The following is a 19,678-nucleotide window of genomic DNA, read 5'->3' on the forward strand; positions in this document are numbered from 1 at the left end:
ACAACAAAGAAACCACAGTGTACATCAGAGATGCCACGACTGACATACCTGGAACATTTCCGAAGGCAGCACAAAAAGTTATTGATTGTTCTGGAGACCAGATACAAAACCTTTTAGGTTATGTGAGCAGCTGAAAAGACAGCTGCTAGAAGTCCTTATCAAGAGGTCAGACACCTGGTGGGCGAAGGCAGAAGGTAAGAATGAGGTGGAATGCAAACCAGAGACATGGTTCCCTCTCTTTCTCCCTAGCACAGCTGAATATGGTTAGCATTGAGAGAAGTGACCGTGTTACAGTGAGTTCTTTGCCCTGTGGCTCCCATTTAGGAGATAGTCTTCTGTCTGTGAGACTTGGCATTTACTCCCCATATACCCCCAAGGATTTCCCCCAAACCAGAGAAGAAATGGGGTTGTGAGGACAGTAAAAGAGCATAAACTTGGGGTGGGCAGGATAATGGATAGGGGAAAGGGAGCTTATACTGGAGGGAATAGATGTGATACTTAAAATATGGGTCCCTCTAATATTTACTCCACTCTACTCTGGTGTGTTTAAACCCCTCTCCTCTAGTATGCAAGACTACAGTGGGATAGCCCTGCTATTACCAGCAGGAGAGTGAGTTTGTGTGTGTGGTTTTTGGAAAAAAAAAAAAGGGGGGGGGGGTGAGAAAACCTGGATTTGTGCTGGAAATGGCCCAACTTGATTATCATACACGTTGTAAGGAGAGTGATCACTTTAGATAAGCTATTACCAGGAGGAGAGTGGGGTGGGAGGAGGTATTGTTTCATGGTCTCTGTGTATATAATGTCTTCTGCAGTTTCCACAGTATGCATCCGATGAAGTGAGCTGTAGCTCACGAAAGCTTATGCTCAAATAAATTGGCTAGTCTCTAAGGTGCCACAAGTACTCTTTTTCTTTTAGTGGGATAGCCCATCTCTCAAAACATTAAAATTAAATCATTGCAAGCTGAGGCAGACGGGAAGAAAGTCTGATAACATTAATCAATGTGAAATTTTAAATCACTTTCCAAGAAGCACTGTCTAGCTTTTTATGTATCTGTTTTGCACAGCAGAACACATATTTAGTTCATGGTACATCAAACTATCAAACCTATGAACATTCTAGTATCTGATACTTGTGTACATGAGAACATAATTAGATACCCAATTCGTGTATGTTTACTATAGTACAATCGTTTTCTATGCAGTCAGTTATAATGCTATATGACAAACATTTGTAATATGTTTCAGTAAATTAGTATTCCAAGTAGAGCATGCTACTATAATAACAGAGGTCATTATCAAATAAACAGGAATGTAGATTAATGCTAAGATTCCAAGTTTATATCCAAGACAGCTTAGTAATTAATTTTTTTAGAAGAAAAATAGTTCAGAGAATATTTTAGCCAATAGCTAACCTCTACATAAACTGTTTGACAACTTAATATAACAACACTGCATGGAAATTTTAGATTGTAAGATCTTTAAGGCACAACCCACTTGTTCCTATGTATCTGTACACTGTTCAGCACAATGATCCCATTCCTAATTGGATCCTCTGAGTGCTATGGTAAAATAAATATTAAAACAACAGTGAGGGGTTTAAACATTGTAGAAATATTGGTAAGCCTACACCTGATTCTGTATATATAATCAGGATACAGATCACCAAGTCATCACAGTGAAGAGAGCTTTCTAGACGACATGAAACCTCCACGCGCCTTGTGAGATTCATTACTTTTAATCTTAAGAGCTGCTTTATGGGCAACACAATTTTCTATAACTATTTATAGTTTTATTCACACAATATAGAGGGATGTAGTTATAAAATTCAATGGACTGAACAAATGTTTATTCCTCTTAAGAGAGGTACATAAATGTACATTAATATGAGAGTTTCAGTAGATGTTTAGATCTAAACTATTTGTATATTCTAACAGCAAGTGACTAGAATCACAATGCCCCCGGTATCACAGAGCCAACTCTATGCATTAAGAGTACTCTCCTGTAATATGCTAAGATAGCAAAGATAATTAGGAGGGGAAGACCATCAGGGAACAAGGGGAAGAGGTATACCGGAGAGGTGACTGGGAGAAACAAAGCAGGCTGGTGAACAGGAAGAGAGTAGGATGCAGCCATGGACCAGTAGAAGACCAGATGTAGAGGCAACATTTCTGTATGACATTACTTTTGTATGCTGCTATTACGGTGCTGTTCTGTGCATGTACCCTTCATCTCTATGCTGTTCCATATCTTCTAGAGGGGAACAGTGCTACACTTTACATTCAAAAGTAGGGAGTTTAAAATAAAAAGTATGATAGAATGATTCAAGTTTATAGGAAAACATCTCTGTTAAATTTTAATGAAGTAGCTTGTGGTTTTTACTGGTTATTGGAAACCTATCAGTTTTTAAAAGAGCAAGCAAAACCTAAAAGAACAGGAATCCTATTTATTTTTAAAGGGAGTTTCAAAGTGCTCTTTTATGCTAACGTAGTTAAAATAAATACTCTGTTTACCACAGAGGACCTCTGCTGCTTCTTTGTGTTTGTGTTTCATGAGAGTTTAATCAGCAACAGCTCCATGGGGCACTGTCTCTATGTACTAGTAGCATGGACTGCTGGAGCTCCTGTGCCATGATAATGTTTAGTGAGGACTAGTGATGCACCAACACAGTTAAGGCTGCTACTCCCTCCTCCCCCCTTTTTTTAATTAACAAAAGCAAACCAATTAAATTGTATTTTAATAGCAGTGGGGGAAATGTGCAGGCTGAAGAGTGCCAAACATAAATAAAAAGTATGCTCTTGCTGTCCTTATGGGGGCATGACTCCCATTGAATTCAATGGAGGTTGAGAGTGCTCTTGTTCAGGACAATTATGATTCATATAAAAAAGGCAAAGAGTTATATGCTGCCTAACGAAAATGTAAAATATGCGCATCATTCCTGTTCTTGCATTCTTATTCTTCTTCAATACATACAGCAAGATTAACCCAAATTTAAACTGGAAAAGAATAGAGCAATTGTTTACATTTAAAAGCAAATATGGGAAGTCTTTGGGCCAATTTTGAAAATTTGGCAACTTCAGCCAGGTACCTAAATGAGAGCTGAGCTTCTTTCTTGGCGGCAGTTCGGCAGCGACGCTTCTTGCCGCTGCCACGTCTCAACGGTGGGGTGTCTGGCGCCCGCCACACTCTTCTGGGAATAGGAATATGCTATTCCCACAGATAGGTTGGGGGCCACTGGGCTAGTGATTTTTTTGAAAGCTGCGTTTATATGTTAATTTATCACCTCTACTGCAAACGCACTATAGAAATCAGTAATGTTTCAGAATGATCATAGTTTGTCTGTAATAAGAAACAGACAGCTATGACAAAGATTCATCCCCGCAGTATCTTAAAAGAAAAGAAAGTTATGCACTGGAAAGAAAAGGCTGCCCTGGCCATACTGTAGTTCTCTCACCTACTTTCATATATGGGGAACCTACACTTTTTTAAAACGGGAAAGGTAATTAGCCATTATACATAAATAATTTTTTCCTGATATTCTCCTTTGTCAGTGTAAACGCTCCTATAAGTTTCTCTTCTTTTCAGTATCTCCCATGCCTCTATGAACTCGCTATCACTTCTTCAAGGTTACTTTCAATCTGAGCAAAGATCTTCCAGTAATTAGGTGATTAGCGTTGAATAAAATATTTCAAATGGGGTCTTAAATTTTTAACTTATGTCCAAATGTCTGACGATTTTTACCTCTCATCTCAACATATACACTTCATAGCAGTTGGGTTATCTCCACGGATTGTATTCAGTATCACCCAAGTATTTTCCTGAGCTTTAAGTTTTTATGTTCTCAACTTGAGAGTTCTATTTAGTTTATAGATGGCCTTCCACTGAACTACATAAGTTACTTATCCCAGAGGCAAGAAGTTGCTTCCTCCCCAATCTGTGACATTTTACTGAAGATCCTATTAAGTACTTAGTAATACCAACTTCATCTCTCATTGAGTTTCATTGTCTTGTCTCTCAGTAGCCCCTACAGTCTTTCCAGCATGTTTGTACAGAAGCATATGTTGTTTATCATTACTTTCCTTCGTATTAAACTTTCAAGGTTTGGGGGTTTTTTTAAGCTTGTAAATAGAAATTCTTTCAGTATTAAATTATGCCCTGAACTTCATCATCTAGCCACATAGCAGGAATAAAATATCCAACAAGGACACAACCTGTATATACACATTAAGTTTTCACTGCAAACTGGCATCAGAATTCTATATTCATATCCTGAAGGACATCCCAGTGCAATAATCAAGCAGGCATCTTGAGATGAAGCAAAGCTTAAAAGATGGGAACTACTTTGCAATTTTCTGAGCCATACACAACTATAAATCCACCTTCAAGCCAGTTCATCTGCGTGGCACAGAGTCCCAAAGCCAGGAGGAAAAGGTTTCCTCAGTTAGAAAGTCAGCAAGCCCTATACACACACAAAATACATATAGGTGGGAAAAAAAGCCTTTCATGATTGATGCTGTGTATACTGCAATGCAATTCAATAAGAAACACACAAAATTTTTTAATTTAAATCTAGATGGGAGAAGATTTTGTTTATACCTATATAAATAAATAAATAAATAAAAGGATTAATAAGTAAATTCCAGTTACATTCGTTTTTTTGAGGTCTATTATTTGCACACCCATGGTTGCCCACACCGATCCACTCCATACCTCCCATCTGTCTCATTTTCTTCTAATAAAGGAAAGAATGTAAATATTGGAGAAGTTCATGGAGGCAGTGGGGCCCTGTGGACAGGGCACAGGACAGGAAGACAGGAAATATGGGTTCTATTCTTGGCTCATCCACTAACTTTGCTCTCTGTGACCGTGAGCAACTCACAACCTCTCCCTAAATCAGTTCATCATCTGAGATGACACTTACCTACTTTGCATGCACTCAGACCTATGGATGAGCAGCATTTTGTAAGTACTAGCTATCACAGGAGGACTGGGTAAACTTCAAACCATTCCTGCCACTTGCATTTCAAGTTGCAGTGGGGGAGGTTTAGGTTGGATATTAGGAAAAACTTTTTCACTAGGAGGGTGGTGAAACACTGGAATGCATTGCCTAGGGAGGTGGTGGAATCTCCTTCCTTAGAAGTTTTTAAGGTCAGGCTTGACAAAGTCCTGGCTAGGATGATTTAATTGGGGATTGGTCCTGCTTTTGAGCAGGGGGTTGGACTAGATGACCTCCTGAGGTCCCTTCCAACCCTGATATTCTATGATTCTATGATTTCCTGCATAAGGTTTTGCTGCACTGTGCTCCAAGAGAGAGAAAAGTTTAGTGACTAGAGCTAGAACTGGTCAGTAATTTTCCAATTAACTGTTCTTTTGTTGGAAAAATACCAATTTGTCAAAACCAAAAGAGTTTACAGAAAGGGTCAGTTGTGATGGTTGTCACGACTCAAAAAGTTTTGCCATTTTCAAAATGAAAAGTTTTGTTTGTTGTTCCATTATCTCCATTTTACAGATGAGGAATTGATGACACAATAGAGGAGAAAGAAAAGGAGGGGGGAAGGGGGAAACAAGAGAAAAAGACGACACGAGAAAACTAAAGAGCAAGAAAAATCTAAGCTAAAATGTTAAATATGTACTTATTAGCCTATTAGTTTTGTTTCTGTTTTTTTAAAGCTAGAATGTGCTGCATGGTGGAGACTTTATAGTCTTGGTTAAGCAAGAGCACAGAACTGCCTGGTCAGCTAGTCAAATTCAATCCTTATTGGTGGTGGCAAAAGCTCATTACGATCGGATGGCTGGTCATCAGTGAATGTGAAACAAAGCCATTCAGTGCAGCTCTTAGCAGGCAATAGCCTGATCCAACTCCTCAGAGTCACCAGACTTCTATTCACTTCAGTGGATCAGGTCAGCCCCCAGTGTCCAAAACTTCAAACAACATTTACAAATGCCACCTTTGTTGACCATCTCAGCAGAAAAGCCCGTGTCACTGCTCACCAGATCAAGACTCAAGCACACTGGCATGGTGATACAGGAAAGCTTGGTGTAGACAGAGGTTCTCAGTCAACCTTGCATGTTTCACATTTTAACCAAATTGAGGGTGGCGGGAGAGGGTGTTTTGGAAAATCTCCACTGCTGTGCCTCCACTCTCTCTCTCTCTTTGGGACTGAATGGGATGGGGATATTCAGTATATGCCATTATCAGATCTTTCATCCCTCTGGCCAAGAAGCTTACCCAGTCCTGCTCTAGTATCTTAGACCTCTTGCATTTGTTTTGCACTTCCCACAGTTACCCAAATTCTCTTGTAATGCTCTAAGATTTTCTAGTTACGGTAAAAGCACTTCAAGACAAAGTTTGATCACAACCCTTTGGATTCTACAACTTATTACTACGAGTGAGCTGGAGAAAAATCCCTTCAAATTCAGGGTTTATTGAAGTGTGATTCAAAGCAAGCCATTCAAGCGAATCAAAATACTCCACGGCTATAAAGCAACTCTGGAGGTTTCTCAAAATTGGTGATTAAAAGAACTCTTGTAATGAACAAATTCTTCACTTCTCTCTCACACACACTTAATTGGAATGACGCAGTTTTATTTGTAATTTAGCCAAGATCCTGGAGACATCTGCATTGATTAACTAAAAATTTTGTAAAAGTCTCTCATTGTTATGGCTAGTCTTTGTTTTAAATTGTCTACCACTTGTGTGCAATCAGCACATCTTTAAATTAGTTTCCTGAATACAGCAGTTCTAAAACTGCTTTTCCAGCAGTTTACCCCAATGCCACAGAACACTCTGCTTTCATAAACAATTTTATAATGTTATACATGGCGACAGCTATGACAATTTCCTGCCATATCCTTGGGAGACCTTACTGACCCCCCCCTCCCATTTGTTAAATAAATGGTGTATGTATTATTATGGGCCAGGATTGTATGTAACCTCTCAAGGAATAGGGGCCGGGAGGGGTGGGGGAGGGGGGGAGAAAATGTGACAGATGGGGATTCAAAAGACTATATTGAACAATGTGCAAGACAAGAATGGACTACTGGAACAAAAATGTGTTAAGTGGTCTTCCTGAGAAATATCTAGTGGGAAGTGAACGCAAATTCCCTACCTCCGATTATGCAAAAACCCAGCCTTTGGAAGCTATGCCATGAGGAGTGAGCCATTGTCTGCTGGTCACCTGTTACATGAGGACAAGATCAAAGGCCCAAGCTATATAAAGGAAAAGACTATTAATTTCATTGAGTGACCCCTAGTTCTTGTGTTACATGAAGGGCTAAATAACACTTCCACATTCACTTTCTCCACACCATTCATGATTTTATAGACCTCCATCATATCCCCCCATCCCTTCGTCATCCCTTTTCTAAACTGAACAGTCCCAGTCTTTTTAATATCTTCTCACATGGAAGCTGTTCCATACCCCTAATCATTTTCGTTGCCATCTTTGCACCTTTTCCAATTCTAATATATCTTTTTTGTGATCGGGAGAGCAGAACTGCACGCAGTATTCAAGGTGTGAGCATATCATGCATTTATATAGTGGCATTATGATATTTTCTGTCTCATTATCTATCGCTTTCCTAATGATTCCTAACATACTGTTAGCTTTCTTGACTATTGCTGCACATTGAGCAGAAGTTTTCAGAGAACAATCCATGATGACTCCAAGATCTTTCCTGAATGGTAACAGCTAATTTAAACCCCACCATTCTGTATGTATAGTTGGGATTCTTTTTTCCAATGTGCATTACTTTGCACTTGTCAGCATCGAATTTCATCTGCAATCTTGTCATCCAGTCGCCCAGTTTAGTGAGAACCCTTTGTAGCTCTTCACAGTCAGCAGTGGACTTAACTATCTTGAGTAATTTTGTATCATCTGTAAATTTTGCTACCCTACTGTTCATCACTTTTTCTAGTTCATTTATGAATATATTGAATAACACAGGTCCCAGTACAGATCCTTGGGGGACCCATCCATTGTGAAAATTGACAATTTATCCCTACTCTTTGTTTCCTGTCTTTTAACCAGTTACTGATCTATGAGAGAACCTTCCCTCTTATCCCATGATTGCTTACTTTACTTAAGAGCCTTTGGTAAGGGATCTTGTGAAAAGTTTTCTGAAAGTCCCAGTACACTGTATAAAGTGAATCACCCTTTTCCATACTTGACCACACTGTCAGAGTTCTAATAGATCGGTGAAGCATGACTGCCCTTCACAAAAGCTGTGGTGACTCTTCCCCCTCATATTGAGTTCTTCTATGTATCTGATAACCCTCAGTGTGGGTCATCACTTGTCTGTAGCTGTAAGGGAAAGAATTAAAGCTCACTGGACAGCTTCTGAAGACCCACTCAGTTTCTAGATGCTTTCAAAGTTAGTCCAGAGTCAAAAGGGGCTATCAAACAAAGAACAAATTCCTCATCTTATATCACCACCTTGCCTAAAAAAAAAGTGTATATTTTATATATAAAAAATATATACTTTTTAAATGTGTATACACACACACACACACACAACAAGACACAAAACAAGAAAAAGTTCTCTGCAGTAGTTAAAATTAACCATAAAGATAGCAGATCTTGCTTAATGAATTTTCAGAGAGGGCTGGATCTGTGGACTATCCATCCAAAAAAAGGAAAATTTTCAGATAAGCAGCCACAGGTCTCCCTGTCTCTCTCAAGGCGAGGTCCACAGATCCTCAGGGCAGGATTTTCTCAGCAGTGACAAAATTCATAAGGAGGCAACAAAATACCATCACTGAGAAAAAGGATTCCCATACTCTAAGGAATCACCACAGCATGCAGTACCCAATTGCCAAAGGCTAAATTGGCTGAAGACCAAGTATTTATCTTGTAAAACTTCGTAAATGTACGCAGGAATAGCCAACAGATTTCCACATAAATGGCCTGTCCCTTCTCACATTGTGATGCCACACTGTTTGTACTGTGAGAGTTCTTGTACTCACTGGAGGATTGAGTCTTTTTGCTCTATATTCCTCAGCAATGCACCACTATATCCACCATGAGACTGATGATGTGTAGGTCTTAGCAGCTCTTTTCCTTAGATGAAACAAGATCAGCAAACCTGTTTTTCTTAAGCTCTCAACTCTCTTCAGATAAATCTTTAAAGCTCACCTTACATCCAACAAATGCAATACTTTCTCCTTTGGGCAAGGAGGAGGTGGACAAAAAGGAAGATAATCTCTTGTGCTCAACGAACAATCACATTCACTTGTGGAGTAAAGTTTTCCAAAACTACTTTATCACTGTGGAAGATGCAACAGAATGGATCACTTGAAAAAGCTCCCAACTCGGACACCCTTGTTGCTGAAGTGATAGTGACCCAAACGGTTGTTTTGATAGATACAGTGAAACCAATTTCATAGGTTCAAAAAACACCTATGGTAAGGCATTGAGCACAATTTTCAAATCCCAACTCAGAGCTGTATGCACCTTAGAGGATGCAATAGCTGAACTGCTCCAATTAAGTGACAAAATGTCTGTATGATAGGAACAGGAAGACTCTCTCGATACACTCAAAATTGCTGACAGTGCAGAAACGTGCACTTTCAAGATATTAGCCCACAACCTGAGATCAGAACCATCTTGTAAAAATTCCACAACATAAGACACTTTGGCTACATGATGCTGAATATGTCTCACTCTGCACCAAGCTTTGAACTTAGACCAAATCCTTTGCCAACACAATTCAGACAAGACAGAAAAGTAACCCCTTTGTTTCAAAAATTTATTTTCAAATGCCAGACCGCTAGATGTAATTTGCTTGGATCTTGATGAAGAACTGGTCCCTGGGATAACACACCTGGCCCCAGATTCAGGAAAAATGGTGGCTACACTGACATGTTCATCAGGTTGGGAAACGAAGGCCGCCTGGGCCAATAGGGAGCCACTAAGATCACTTCTGCTTCCTCCTTCCTGATTTTCTGTATTGTTGTGGTGATGATGGGCACTGGGGGAAAAGCATAAAGTAATCCCTTTTAGCATTTGAGCAGCTGGGTTTCTCCTCCTTGAAAAGTACTGGAGAGCTTTTTAGTTTGCCTTGGATACAAAAAGATCCAGAATCAGAATTTGGAAAATGTCAGTAATCAATCAGAAGACTTCACTGTGAAGACTCCATTCTTCCTGCCTGATAGTCCTTCCATTCAGCCAATCGTCTTTGTATTGCTAATGCCCTGATAATAGCGGACCCTGATAATAGCGGAGAGTCCGCTCACTGTATCAATAATGCTGCTTCCTTCTGTAGATCCCTTCATCTCAAACCCCCTGATGGTTTACGTATGCCACCACTGATTTACTGTCCCTCACTATAAGGTTATGATCTTTCAGCAATGCGGGGCCCAGCTGTTGAAGAGTATGCTTTATTGCCCTCAATACTCAAAATGTTAATGCTTTTTCTTTTGCTGCAAGAAACATCATGTCCGTTGAGTCACTGACTTCTTGAAGAATGCTCCCAAATCCTTCCAGATTCATGTCTGTTGTTACGACATATCTCTCTCTGCCATGTCAATCCCTACCTGCAGCCTCTCCACACTCATCCACCAATTCATGGATTTCAAGTGATGGAATGTTCACTTTCCAGGATTGGGGGCGGGGGGGGGGGGGGGAGAAGAAATCAGAAAATGGCAGGGAAGGGGCAGCAGGAAGCCCTGGAAAATCCTCATGTGCATATTTGCCCAAGGCATTATTCCTATGCAGGACACAATCATCCCTAGAACACTCAAAGTGCTTACGGATATCCTCAAGAGCAGTCACTGATCTGATCATCAGACCTCTCCTCATTGCAGTCAGGCATTGTTTCTAGTGTTGAAATTTGCATTGTGGGAAGACTGGTCTCTTCACTTTCTGGATTTAGACTTGTTCCATCTGCTTTTGCTGTAGCCAGAAAAGGATACTTAGGCCTGTAAGGCAGCCAGCTATTCCTTTTCCCAGATTTGGAATTAGAAATGTTCTGTAAGGACTGATTTGCTTTATCTGAGGACTTCACCACCACTTGATCAAATGGCTGCCCAAATAATTGACCTGAAATATTTAGAAGCCACTAACATGATTAGGCCTGTCATTGGATCCCTTAGTCAGCCAAGCAGTGCTAAAATAATTGCCAGATGGCACAGCCCTTTTTCCTCAAAGGGATTCCTTAATGAGGCAAGCAGTGCTACAGAAAAGCCACATGACATAGACATGTTGTCTCACTGAATCCGAAGGTGAGCAAGCAGATTTCCTTAAGGGCTGACTCTCACCTGTTAAAGCAGGCAGAATAAATTAGTCAGAAATAAGTGGTTGGCCAAGTGGCCCCTTCACACCTATTTATTTCTGCATGTCTTGGCTGCCCTCCTTCTCAACAAGTTGTATGAGGCATGATCAACCGCACTGATCTGGGTTCCATTTTGCCTGGCAGGCGTGTCATGGCCAACTGCAGCATAAGAAGGGTCTGGTTAGCCCAGACATTTTTGCGCCCTTTCCAACTTCATAGGCAATCAGAGGAATAGAGAAGTGTTCCATCACAGAGGCCTCCCCAAATATGTTACACTGGAAGCTGCTGTAGCTGGCAACCTTGGATCAGAAGGGATTTTCTGCTATAGAGCTTCCCCAAGACTAAATAACAGTACAGTAGTGCATAGAATCCTTTTTGGTTATTCTGTTTTATTTTCTTCTTGCTCTGAGCAGGTCGTCTGGGAAAGTCATCCTGCAGCCAACAGAGGGGATGTGGGGATTGGCAGATAAGGGGTCTTGCAAACTTCTCTACTAACAGGCATCTTTTTAATCCTGCCCTTTTGAGAGCAGACAGAATATCTGTCAGGGAACATGGTAGCTGCTGCCTGAGGCTCACAAGATGGTGGCCTCTGATGGGAAGATGCAACAAATTAAGGAGCTCCTTAGCCCAAGAGGGGATGTCTTCCTTAGGGGCAGATTCACTTTTTCTCCCTTTGCGCTAAGAGATCGAGACCTGGCTGCTCTGATTATGGTTTCCCCAAGCCGGGCTGCTGTCCTTTGATGCAACCACCGCCGGTGGTCCTATGGCTCTTTTCATTTTCCTCTATCCTTCAATGCAGCTGTGGCCAGGCTGCTGGTGGAGAACTCCTACAGAACAGGCTCTTAGGTCAGAGAAGGGAGTCAAAGCGAACCCCTCCTGGTCCCAGCCGATGAGAAGGATGGAGTGCACAAAGCACAAACCTCTACTTTTACATGCTCTGGAAGGGGTATGGAGCAGGAGGAACACTGCCTTAATCCACTCTTCTTTGGGCCCTTCTCCGCCATCCTCCTAGCCTATTACCTGAGCACTGGGGGCAGGAAGGGGGAGGTTGCTGTCATAACTCCAAAGAGGAGACAAAGTGCCTCTTCAAGCCCCCCCACCCTTTTTTTAGGGAATCCAATATGTCCAAATTAGACCAAATGCTATCCAAATGACTTATTAACAAAAGTTCTCTCTCACACATTAGATGCTGGATTTTACCGCTCTGCCAGTAGCTACAGGAGGCAGAATAAAACTGATGGGATCTTCCGAAGGTGGTGGCTACTCCCTCATCAGCCCTCCAGTCAGATCTGATTCTGCCCCCTATATACAGGCAGATGACAACTCACACTGAGGATCTGTGGAACTACCTCAGAGAGAATTAATATTTGCAATGCACTTGAAATAAGTGAAGTGCCATTTAAATCAGTCTTGCAAAATTCTACTTGCCCATTCTTTTGGGGAAAGTAATTTGTTTGGAGTAAATATTTTTTTCTTTACTAATCATTATGGTACAGAGCGGACACGTAGATTTTTGTACTTGAGCTGGTATATTCTTACAACAATTCTGCAGTGATAATGATGCAAGCGCCGAGTATCAGTATCCTTTTGTGAACTGAACTGCGTTTAAAAGGGAGTGAGGGGCGGGAACACAGAGTAACTCAATTGAATGTACAACACCACGTTCCATGGAGAAAACAGGTTTAATTATCAAGCTCCAATATTGATCTGACCTCTCCACTCATTGTCTCAGTCACTCTTGACTTGATTTTTACCAAACACTGTGGTTTCCAGTCACCACTTTGGCTCTTCTTCACCAATACCCAGTTGCCTCCCACCCTTGTCTTGTCATTTGTTCTGCATTAGATTTGATGATCCTCCCATACAAGACCCTTTATAATATTGCCCCCACTGATATCTTTGCTCTCATGTGCCCCCTTCATGTGCCTTCTGCCCCATCACTGTCCATGAGGCAGCTGGCTCCAGTGATCAGAGGCTGCCCAGGACTCAGGAGATTTGGTTTCTAATCCCAACTCTGCCACTGGCCTGCTGTGTGACCGTAGGCAGGTCACTTCACCTCTCTGTGCCTTTGCTTCCCCATCTGTAAACTGGGCAGGATTTTTCCCTTTTCCTTTGTAAAGTGCTTTGGAGTCTATGCAAGAAGAGTGCTATATATGAGCTAAGTATTATCTTGTATGGCTCCCATCATTATAGTCCTCACAAGTTTTTCACCTTGCTTCCCCCTTTCTCGCCTCCACCGACACTATGATGCTGTCCCCTACAAATGCTACAGTCTCCCTGTTCCTATCCACCAAGTGCTCTCTGTCAGATGCTAGGAAACGTGTGGCTCTGACCCATCTGCAAGGGATAAGATTTAAAACCCCTCATATTTTCAACTGCAATGGAAAAGCTACTTAGGTTAATCATTGGTGTTTATTTGGGACAGCTCTGACATAGTCAAAGCCTACTCTCCATCATCACGCACAATATAAATGATCATTTACACAACTGTGAGCAGGAGATTCTGAGGGCCAAATTCATTCCCAGCAATGGAATCATCAGTAGTGCCTGCTTACATCAGTTCTGAATTTGGCCCTGAGGTTTTGTGCATTCTGAGAGCTTACCTCTTTTGAATTTGTAATGGCTGAAGATCCCCAATAGGTAACCCCTCTGGAGTGAAATATTTCAGTAGCTCTTTAGCATCCAGCAATGTCAGAGATTCCCTCTGACCATCTTTATGGCCCAGTAATTGCTCAGAGGAATGCGCCAACATAGAAACTCTGGAGAAAAAAAAACCAAACAATAAAGTAAATCTGTCCTGCCAAGAGGCACTGTTAGTTTGGAGCAATTAAAAATGGTTTATCTCCAGTGTAACACTACTGGAATTAGCATTTCAAAATATTTATTGAAAACCTCATAATAAAATGGTTTCAATGCCAAGGCTCTACCAGTCTTCCCAATATAAATCATCATCAAGATTTTACAGTTTAGTTGAGAAATTTAACACTGGGATGGAAAGCAGACATTCAGATTCTCCAGCCTGTGAGCAAATTTTATATATTTGAAGATTAATTTAATTCTCATGAAAGAGAGATTTATAGCATAGTTAAAGGTAAGAACTAAAAGGAAAGTATTGTACAACCTGCCCCTCATAATTCTTTCAATGCACCTAATTCAAGGACAGTAAACTGTCTCCTCTTCTAATACTGAGAACCTTTGCCATACTACTTTAGGAAGAGTAAAATTCACCAATGGGAAATAGGATAAAATAAATGTATTTCATCTAGGACTTGAGCGACATTCACTGAATCTAAGAGATGGAAAGGTCCTTGAGATACCTGTCAAAAGCTATGATTAGCAGAAAGATAATCTTATCTGTTTTGAGAGGCAAGGACAGCGTTTTGAAAAAGGCACAAGAAAGCATAGATCTAAGCCGAGGATGCAAGTGAGACATTCCTCCCAACACCCTGATGTAGGCCAGGCCACCCTGGGACTTTGTAAATTGAAAGAAAAAAGCAACCCATTATAATTCAAATTGATTGTACGCTTATCCAGTAAAATGTTAAAGATCCACAATAGAACAAAGACCTAGAAAAAGCAATTGGGAGTTAGGGTGAAATGAAACAAATTATAAGAATGAGTTAAATACCTAATTACATGAGGCCGTAAAAGACCCAAAGGAGCAGCATTTGAACCCAAGTCTAAATAATGAACATTTTTTAAACCTCCGTTAATTCTCTTATGCTTTTAAAATGTTATGACCCTGGCTCTAAATGAAGCAACACAAAAAGATTAATGGTGCGTCTATATTGGGACATAGCAGCAAAAACTGCTCCACTGTGTTTACATTACAACTTGTGCCACTGGATGCGCAAATTTGACGCCATTATGCATCAGTTCCTAGTGTGGATATGACCTTTATCTTTTACCCACCCAAGGAGCCTAGTGGAACTTCACAAACTTAGAACTGTGCTCTATCAAAAGGCTACATAACAACACCCACTCATAAATACTGAAACACCTCTGCAATACCTTTTCAAAATGGCAGTGGATCAGGGACCCAGTTTCAACCTTACATAAATTTCCCTTCTCTCCTCAGTTCTGCAGGACCCTTAAACATATTTTATGAGATTTACAAAACCTCTGTCAGCATTCACAGATCTTGTAGAATGATCTTTAATGTCATCTGTTTAAAAAATACACAGTATTTACCATTACCTCATTTTTTGTTTAATTTTTTCAAAATTTTCCAAGTTCTGAAGAACATTTCTTTCTGGCCACTCCAAAGGATTGGGCCCTATTAATTCAGATTCTGAGAGAAAAAAAACAGAGTTAGATTAATACCAAAGCTATTACTGTCAGCTGACACTTAATAAATCGGATGCCATTTATCTTCAATCAAAAGAGCCGGGTTTATTAGTACTAACAGGAGGATACTCAAACTGTGGCTCTAGAGCCTCTTGGCAAGTCTTTAAGGCACCAAGAGAGGCTGTCATAGAATACATGGCTCTAACTGAACATCCATATGCTCTGCTTTGTGGAGGGAAATACAGAGCCATTCACAGTAGCACACTCTACATTGCCAGGCACATCTAGGGCAGCATGAAGAGTACTGAGGAAATGTACCAGGTCATGAAGATTCTTCCTAGTGGTCAAGAAAGGAAGAAAGAGAGAGCACACAGTAATAAATTGAGTCCCCAAATAATCCTGGGGACTCAATCCTGAGACTGATATTTTCATCATCATGTTGTAGCAATACACATTGAGTTCTAACGAGGAAAGGTTATGGTGTAGACATGGTAATACAGTGTTCGGATAGCACATGACAATCACACTGGAGTTATCTGTGACTCCACTGAATTATATCATATTAAAATTCATGTGGAGCAAAGACAGAACAATTTTGTAATGTCTACAAAGAAGATATTACCTAAATATATGATGCTGGCAACACTACTCGATAAATAATTCAAAAAGGGAACATCTTGTTCAGTTTTATACTGACTGGAAATCCTGCACATTTGTGTGTGGTGTGTTTAGTGGTTGCTTCTAGAGAAGTCTCCACACATACAAAAAAATTTCACAGTCCCTATCTGCATGTGTTAAAATCATCACTCAAGAAGATGATGTACTGTATTCAGCATATTACTGCTGTGGGCCTAAATCATTGCTGCTTGCAAACAATTTTCTGACTGAAGAGATATGTGTTTGGTATGCCACAGATAAATAGCAGCTGTGAACCTGGAAAGGATTTTTATTAAAGTTGTGATACGATATGGTAAGTGCTGGGTCTTCTGTAGAATAATCTTGCTATTCTAGTACTATGCCCACTAATCCCAGATGTATGCACTTATTCTTCCATGTCAATTAAACAGATGAATTAATGGGGTAAAAATATAAAAAAGGCTACTTGGATAGAATACCACCATAGTTCTTCAATGAAAGTGTGAAAAAAAACAAAAACAAAGGTGATAGAAAAAAAAACTGTACTACTTCTCACACATGAACAGTTTTGTAGTGAAGTTGGACAAAAACATCTTAAGAACACGATAAGATGCACATTCATTCAATAAAGAGCTTTCAATATCATACAGAAATCATAGTATCATTGTCAGCAATACCCAAAAAGATGTAAATAGTCCAGTGGTGAGAATAATTGTTATATGAATGTACAAATTGTTATATGAATGTACAATAAATATTATGGATTTCCCACTTTCCTCTCTTTCTGGATTAATTCCTTTAACATTCATTTTAATGTAACTGCAATATGTGAATAAGAAGTCTTGTTTGCAGATACTTTTCCAAAAAACAAAACAAACGCAATAAAATAGTGGTGAATTTTCTAATACAGATGCCTACCACTAGTCATTGTGTAGGGGCTAGTTTTGTTGATTGCTTTGTGCAGAATAGTTTTTGGAAGGCTGGTGTCATACAACTCTAAAAAACGTTCCCTAATAAGTGTTAACAGGGTTTTGAGCTCATCAGCAGAAACTGTTGAAGGTTGCTTGCCTGATTCCCGCCTCTCTGCAAAACAATAAGAAAAAGGGGAAAAAATTACTGTTCAAGCTGCTAAGCAATTAGGAAAGATTGGACCCTGGTTGGGAGAGAATTTAGTTGACAAGACATGCAATACTGTATACTTTAGGGACGTGTTACTAGTTTATTCCATTAGCACATGTGGAACATTGGGAAGGCTGAAGTTCAGAGATCATTTTCACAAGTGCTTTTTATGACTAAAGTTACCTTCAGTCTATTGACATCCTGTTAACTGCAAACCATTTACATTATGATCGGGCTATTAAAACTGCAATCTCTCCAAGGTACGTTTTCATTTAATTAAATCTGCTCGATCAATGAAACTAGATTAAATATCAAGGGACAACAAAATGTTCCTTACTCACCCAAAGTTGAGGCACTTAAAGAGAAAAACCTTTCAGTCCGGTTTACAATGATTCACCCACTTACAATAAACATGAATCTCTAATAGACGTTCAACCTCCACCATTAAAAAATAAAAGAGAGAGAGGGAGAGAGAAAGAAACACTACTGGAGATTAACAGAAAGAACCACAAAGTAGCGGAGTACTGAATCCCCACAATAGTCTCTTTCTGAAATCATCTTTTCAGCAATAAAACCTGGTTGCTCTCCACAACATATTTATGAAACATAGACTCAAACACCAAAATAAAAATCAGCGCTCTTTCATCTCTATGGTTTACAAAAAACATAGCAACAAGTCATCACAGACGTATTACTAATTGTTTCCTAACTGCAAACAATATTAAATGTTTCTATTCCTTCTTCATAGACTATCTTCCCGGGACTTTATATATTAAACAGTCACATTAAAAATTCAAAATGAAGATATATTTGTTGAATACCGATTTGAGATCCAGTGGTGATTTAATCCGATATTCTCTCCATTACTTACCGAGACATTCCTTCAAGGCCAATGCTTGGACATAAGCCAGTTTCTTTTCTCTCTGTAGTATCTGCTCTCCATAGAAATGTGGAAGAGAACTGATGAAGTCAGCAGTACAAAAGCCTGTATGGATTATGAGAAAGCCATTCTTAGGTATGTCTCATATGACTTAGGAAATCACCAGCTCATGTTTATTTCTTAAAGGAGCTATCCTTGTGTATGACGCAAGTATACACGCATTACTATATATTTCATATTAAGAAAGCCATAGCTAGAATTTAGTATTTGGCTGAATCCTTTAAAGCAAGGAAATTAAAAGCGAAGGCTGAAAATCCACCCAGAAGTCACCTTATTGTGCACAACTACCAAGGAGGTCTCCACATGCTTGGCAATCTTTTTCCATATTACACGCTGTAATAAATAAGCATGGTTTGGATGAAATATCTGCCTAATCCTTAGCTTTGAATTTCCATGCTGTTATGCATTAAAGTCAGACTTTGAATGTTGATATGTTATTGCAGTTAATATAATTAACATGCGTAGGAGGTAAACAGACTACTGCATTTGATGTTTGAAAATAACCCATTGTTTCCAATGTCTATAACATATTGGGAAGGACTTTAGGGTTTTCCCCCACCACCTTTTTCATCTGACTAAGATAAACTATTATGATCAGGCAGTCAATTCTATTCCGTTTCCATTTCCTCCAATTACAAGGGAACAGACTTCCTCTATCTGAATGTCATCTAAGTCAGTCTTGCAAAATTGGACTTGTCCATTTGCCTAGGGAAAATAAAAAAATTTCGTCTCAAGGGTAAGCAACTAGAATTTCAGCTGGGCTGGTCAATTTTCATGACAATTTTGCAAGTCTGATTTAAGTATTCATTTTAACTGGAGTTGTACAATAAAGCACTCTCTTTGCTCCATGTGGCAATGAAGGTATCACAAATGATGGGCTATGCATCTCTCATAGAATATATTGAAATCACATACATTTTAACTTGAACTTAAAGATTTAGTTTAAAGTTATTAGTTCTTCTGACCTTTTCCATCCATGTTAAATAATTTTTACAAGTATATTGCTGAAACAAAAATATGTTATCAAATGTAACTATTCCCCTTAGTTTTCCCCACCTTATTACTGTAAATAAACTGCATATATTGTCAGTCACCTCAACCAACCCCCCAGAAACCCTTAAAAAACAGAGTTTAAGTCTTACTTGACTGTGTTTCTTCTGTGCTTGTCTGTAGCTTTCCATTTATTAAAGCAAGAGTGGCTGTGCCATTGATCTGATTGGCTGAATGAATCAAAGTTGCTTTACACCCTCCAAAGCCATTGCTTTGTACCAAGAAATAATATTGGCAGGACTCTCCTTTTAGCTCAATTTCTGGAACTAAGCAAATACCAACAGATAATCATGAACCATTCTGAGAAAAAAAAGTCTTTAAAATAAGCATAATATTTTCTAGACTCTAACATGGTGTCACTTGCATGGCCTCTAGCCT

The 19,678-nt window shown here is 39.6% G+C and overlaps 1 protein-coding gene across 6 annotated transcripts in view; it reads right to left on the minus strand.

Annotated features, from left to right (window-relative positions):
* Nucleotides 1-19,678, minus strand: part of MTBP (MDM2 binding protein) — a 62,866-nt gene that overhangs the window by 13,247 nt on the left and 29,941 nt on the right. For 5 of the 6 annotated variants that reach the window (XM_077809847.1, XM_077809852.1, XM_077809853.1 and 2 more), the window contains 5 exons: nucleotides 19,393-19,566; nucleotides 18,182-18,295; nucleotides 17,110-17,274; nucleotides 15,466-15,559; nucleotides 13,872-14,027 (listed from right to left, as the gene is read on the minus strand). In XM_077809847.1, the coding sequence (XP_077665973.1) occupies nucleotides 13,872-14,027; nucleotides 15,466-15,559; nucleotides 17,110-17,274; nucleotides 18,182-18,295; nucleotides 19,393-19,566 (703 nt within the window). The remainder of the gene's footprint in view (nucleotides 1-13,871; nucleotides 14,028-15,465; nucleotides 15,560-17,109; nucleotides 17,275-18,181; nucleotides 18,296-19,392; nucleotides 19,567-19,678) is intronic. The other variant, XM_077809851.1, reaches the window with a different exon arrangement.

The sequence above is a fragment of the Eretmochelys imbricata genome, chromosome 2 (genome assembly GCF_965152235.1).
Source record: "Eretmochelys imbricata isolate rEreImb1 chromosome 2, rEreImb1.hap1, whole genome shotgun sequence".
NCBI lineage: Eukaryota > Metazoa > Chordata > Testudines > Cheloniidae > Eretmochelys > Eretmochelys imbricata.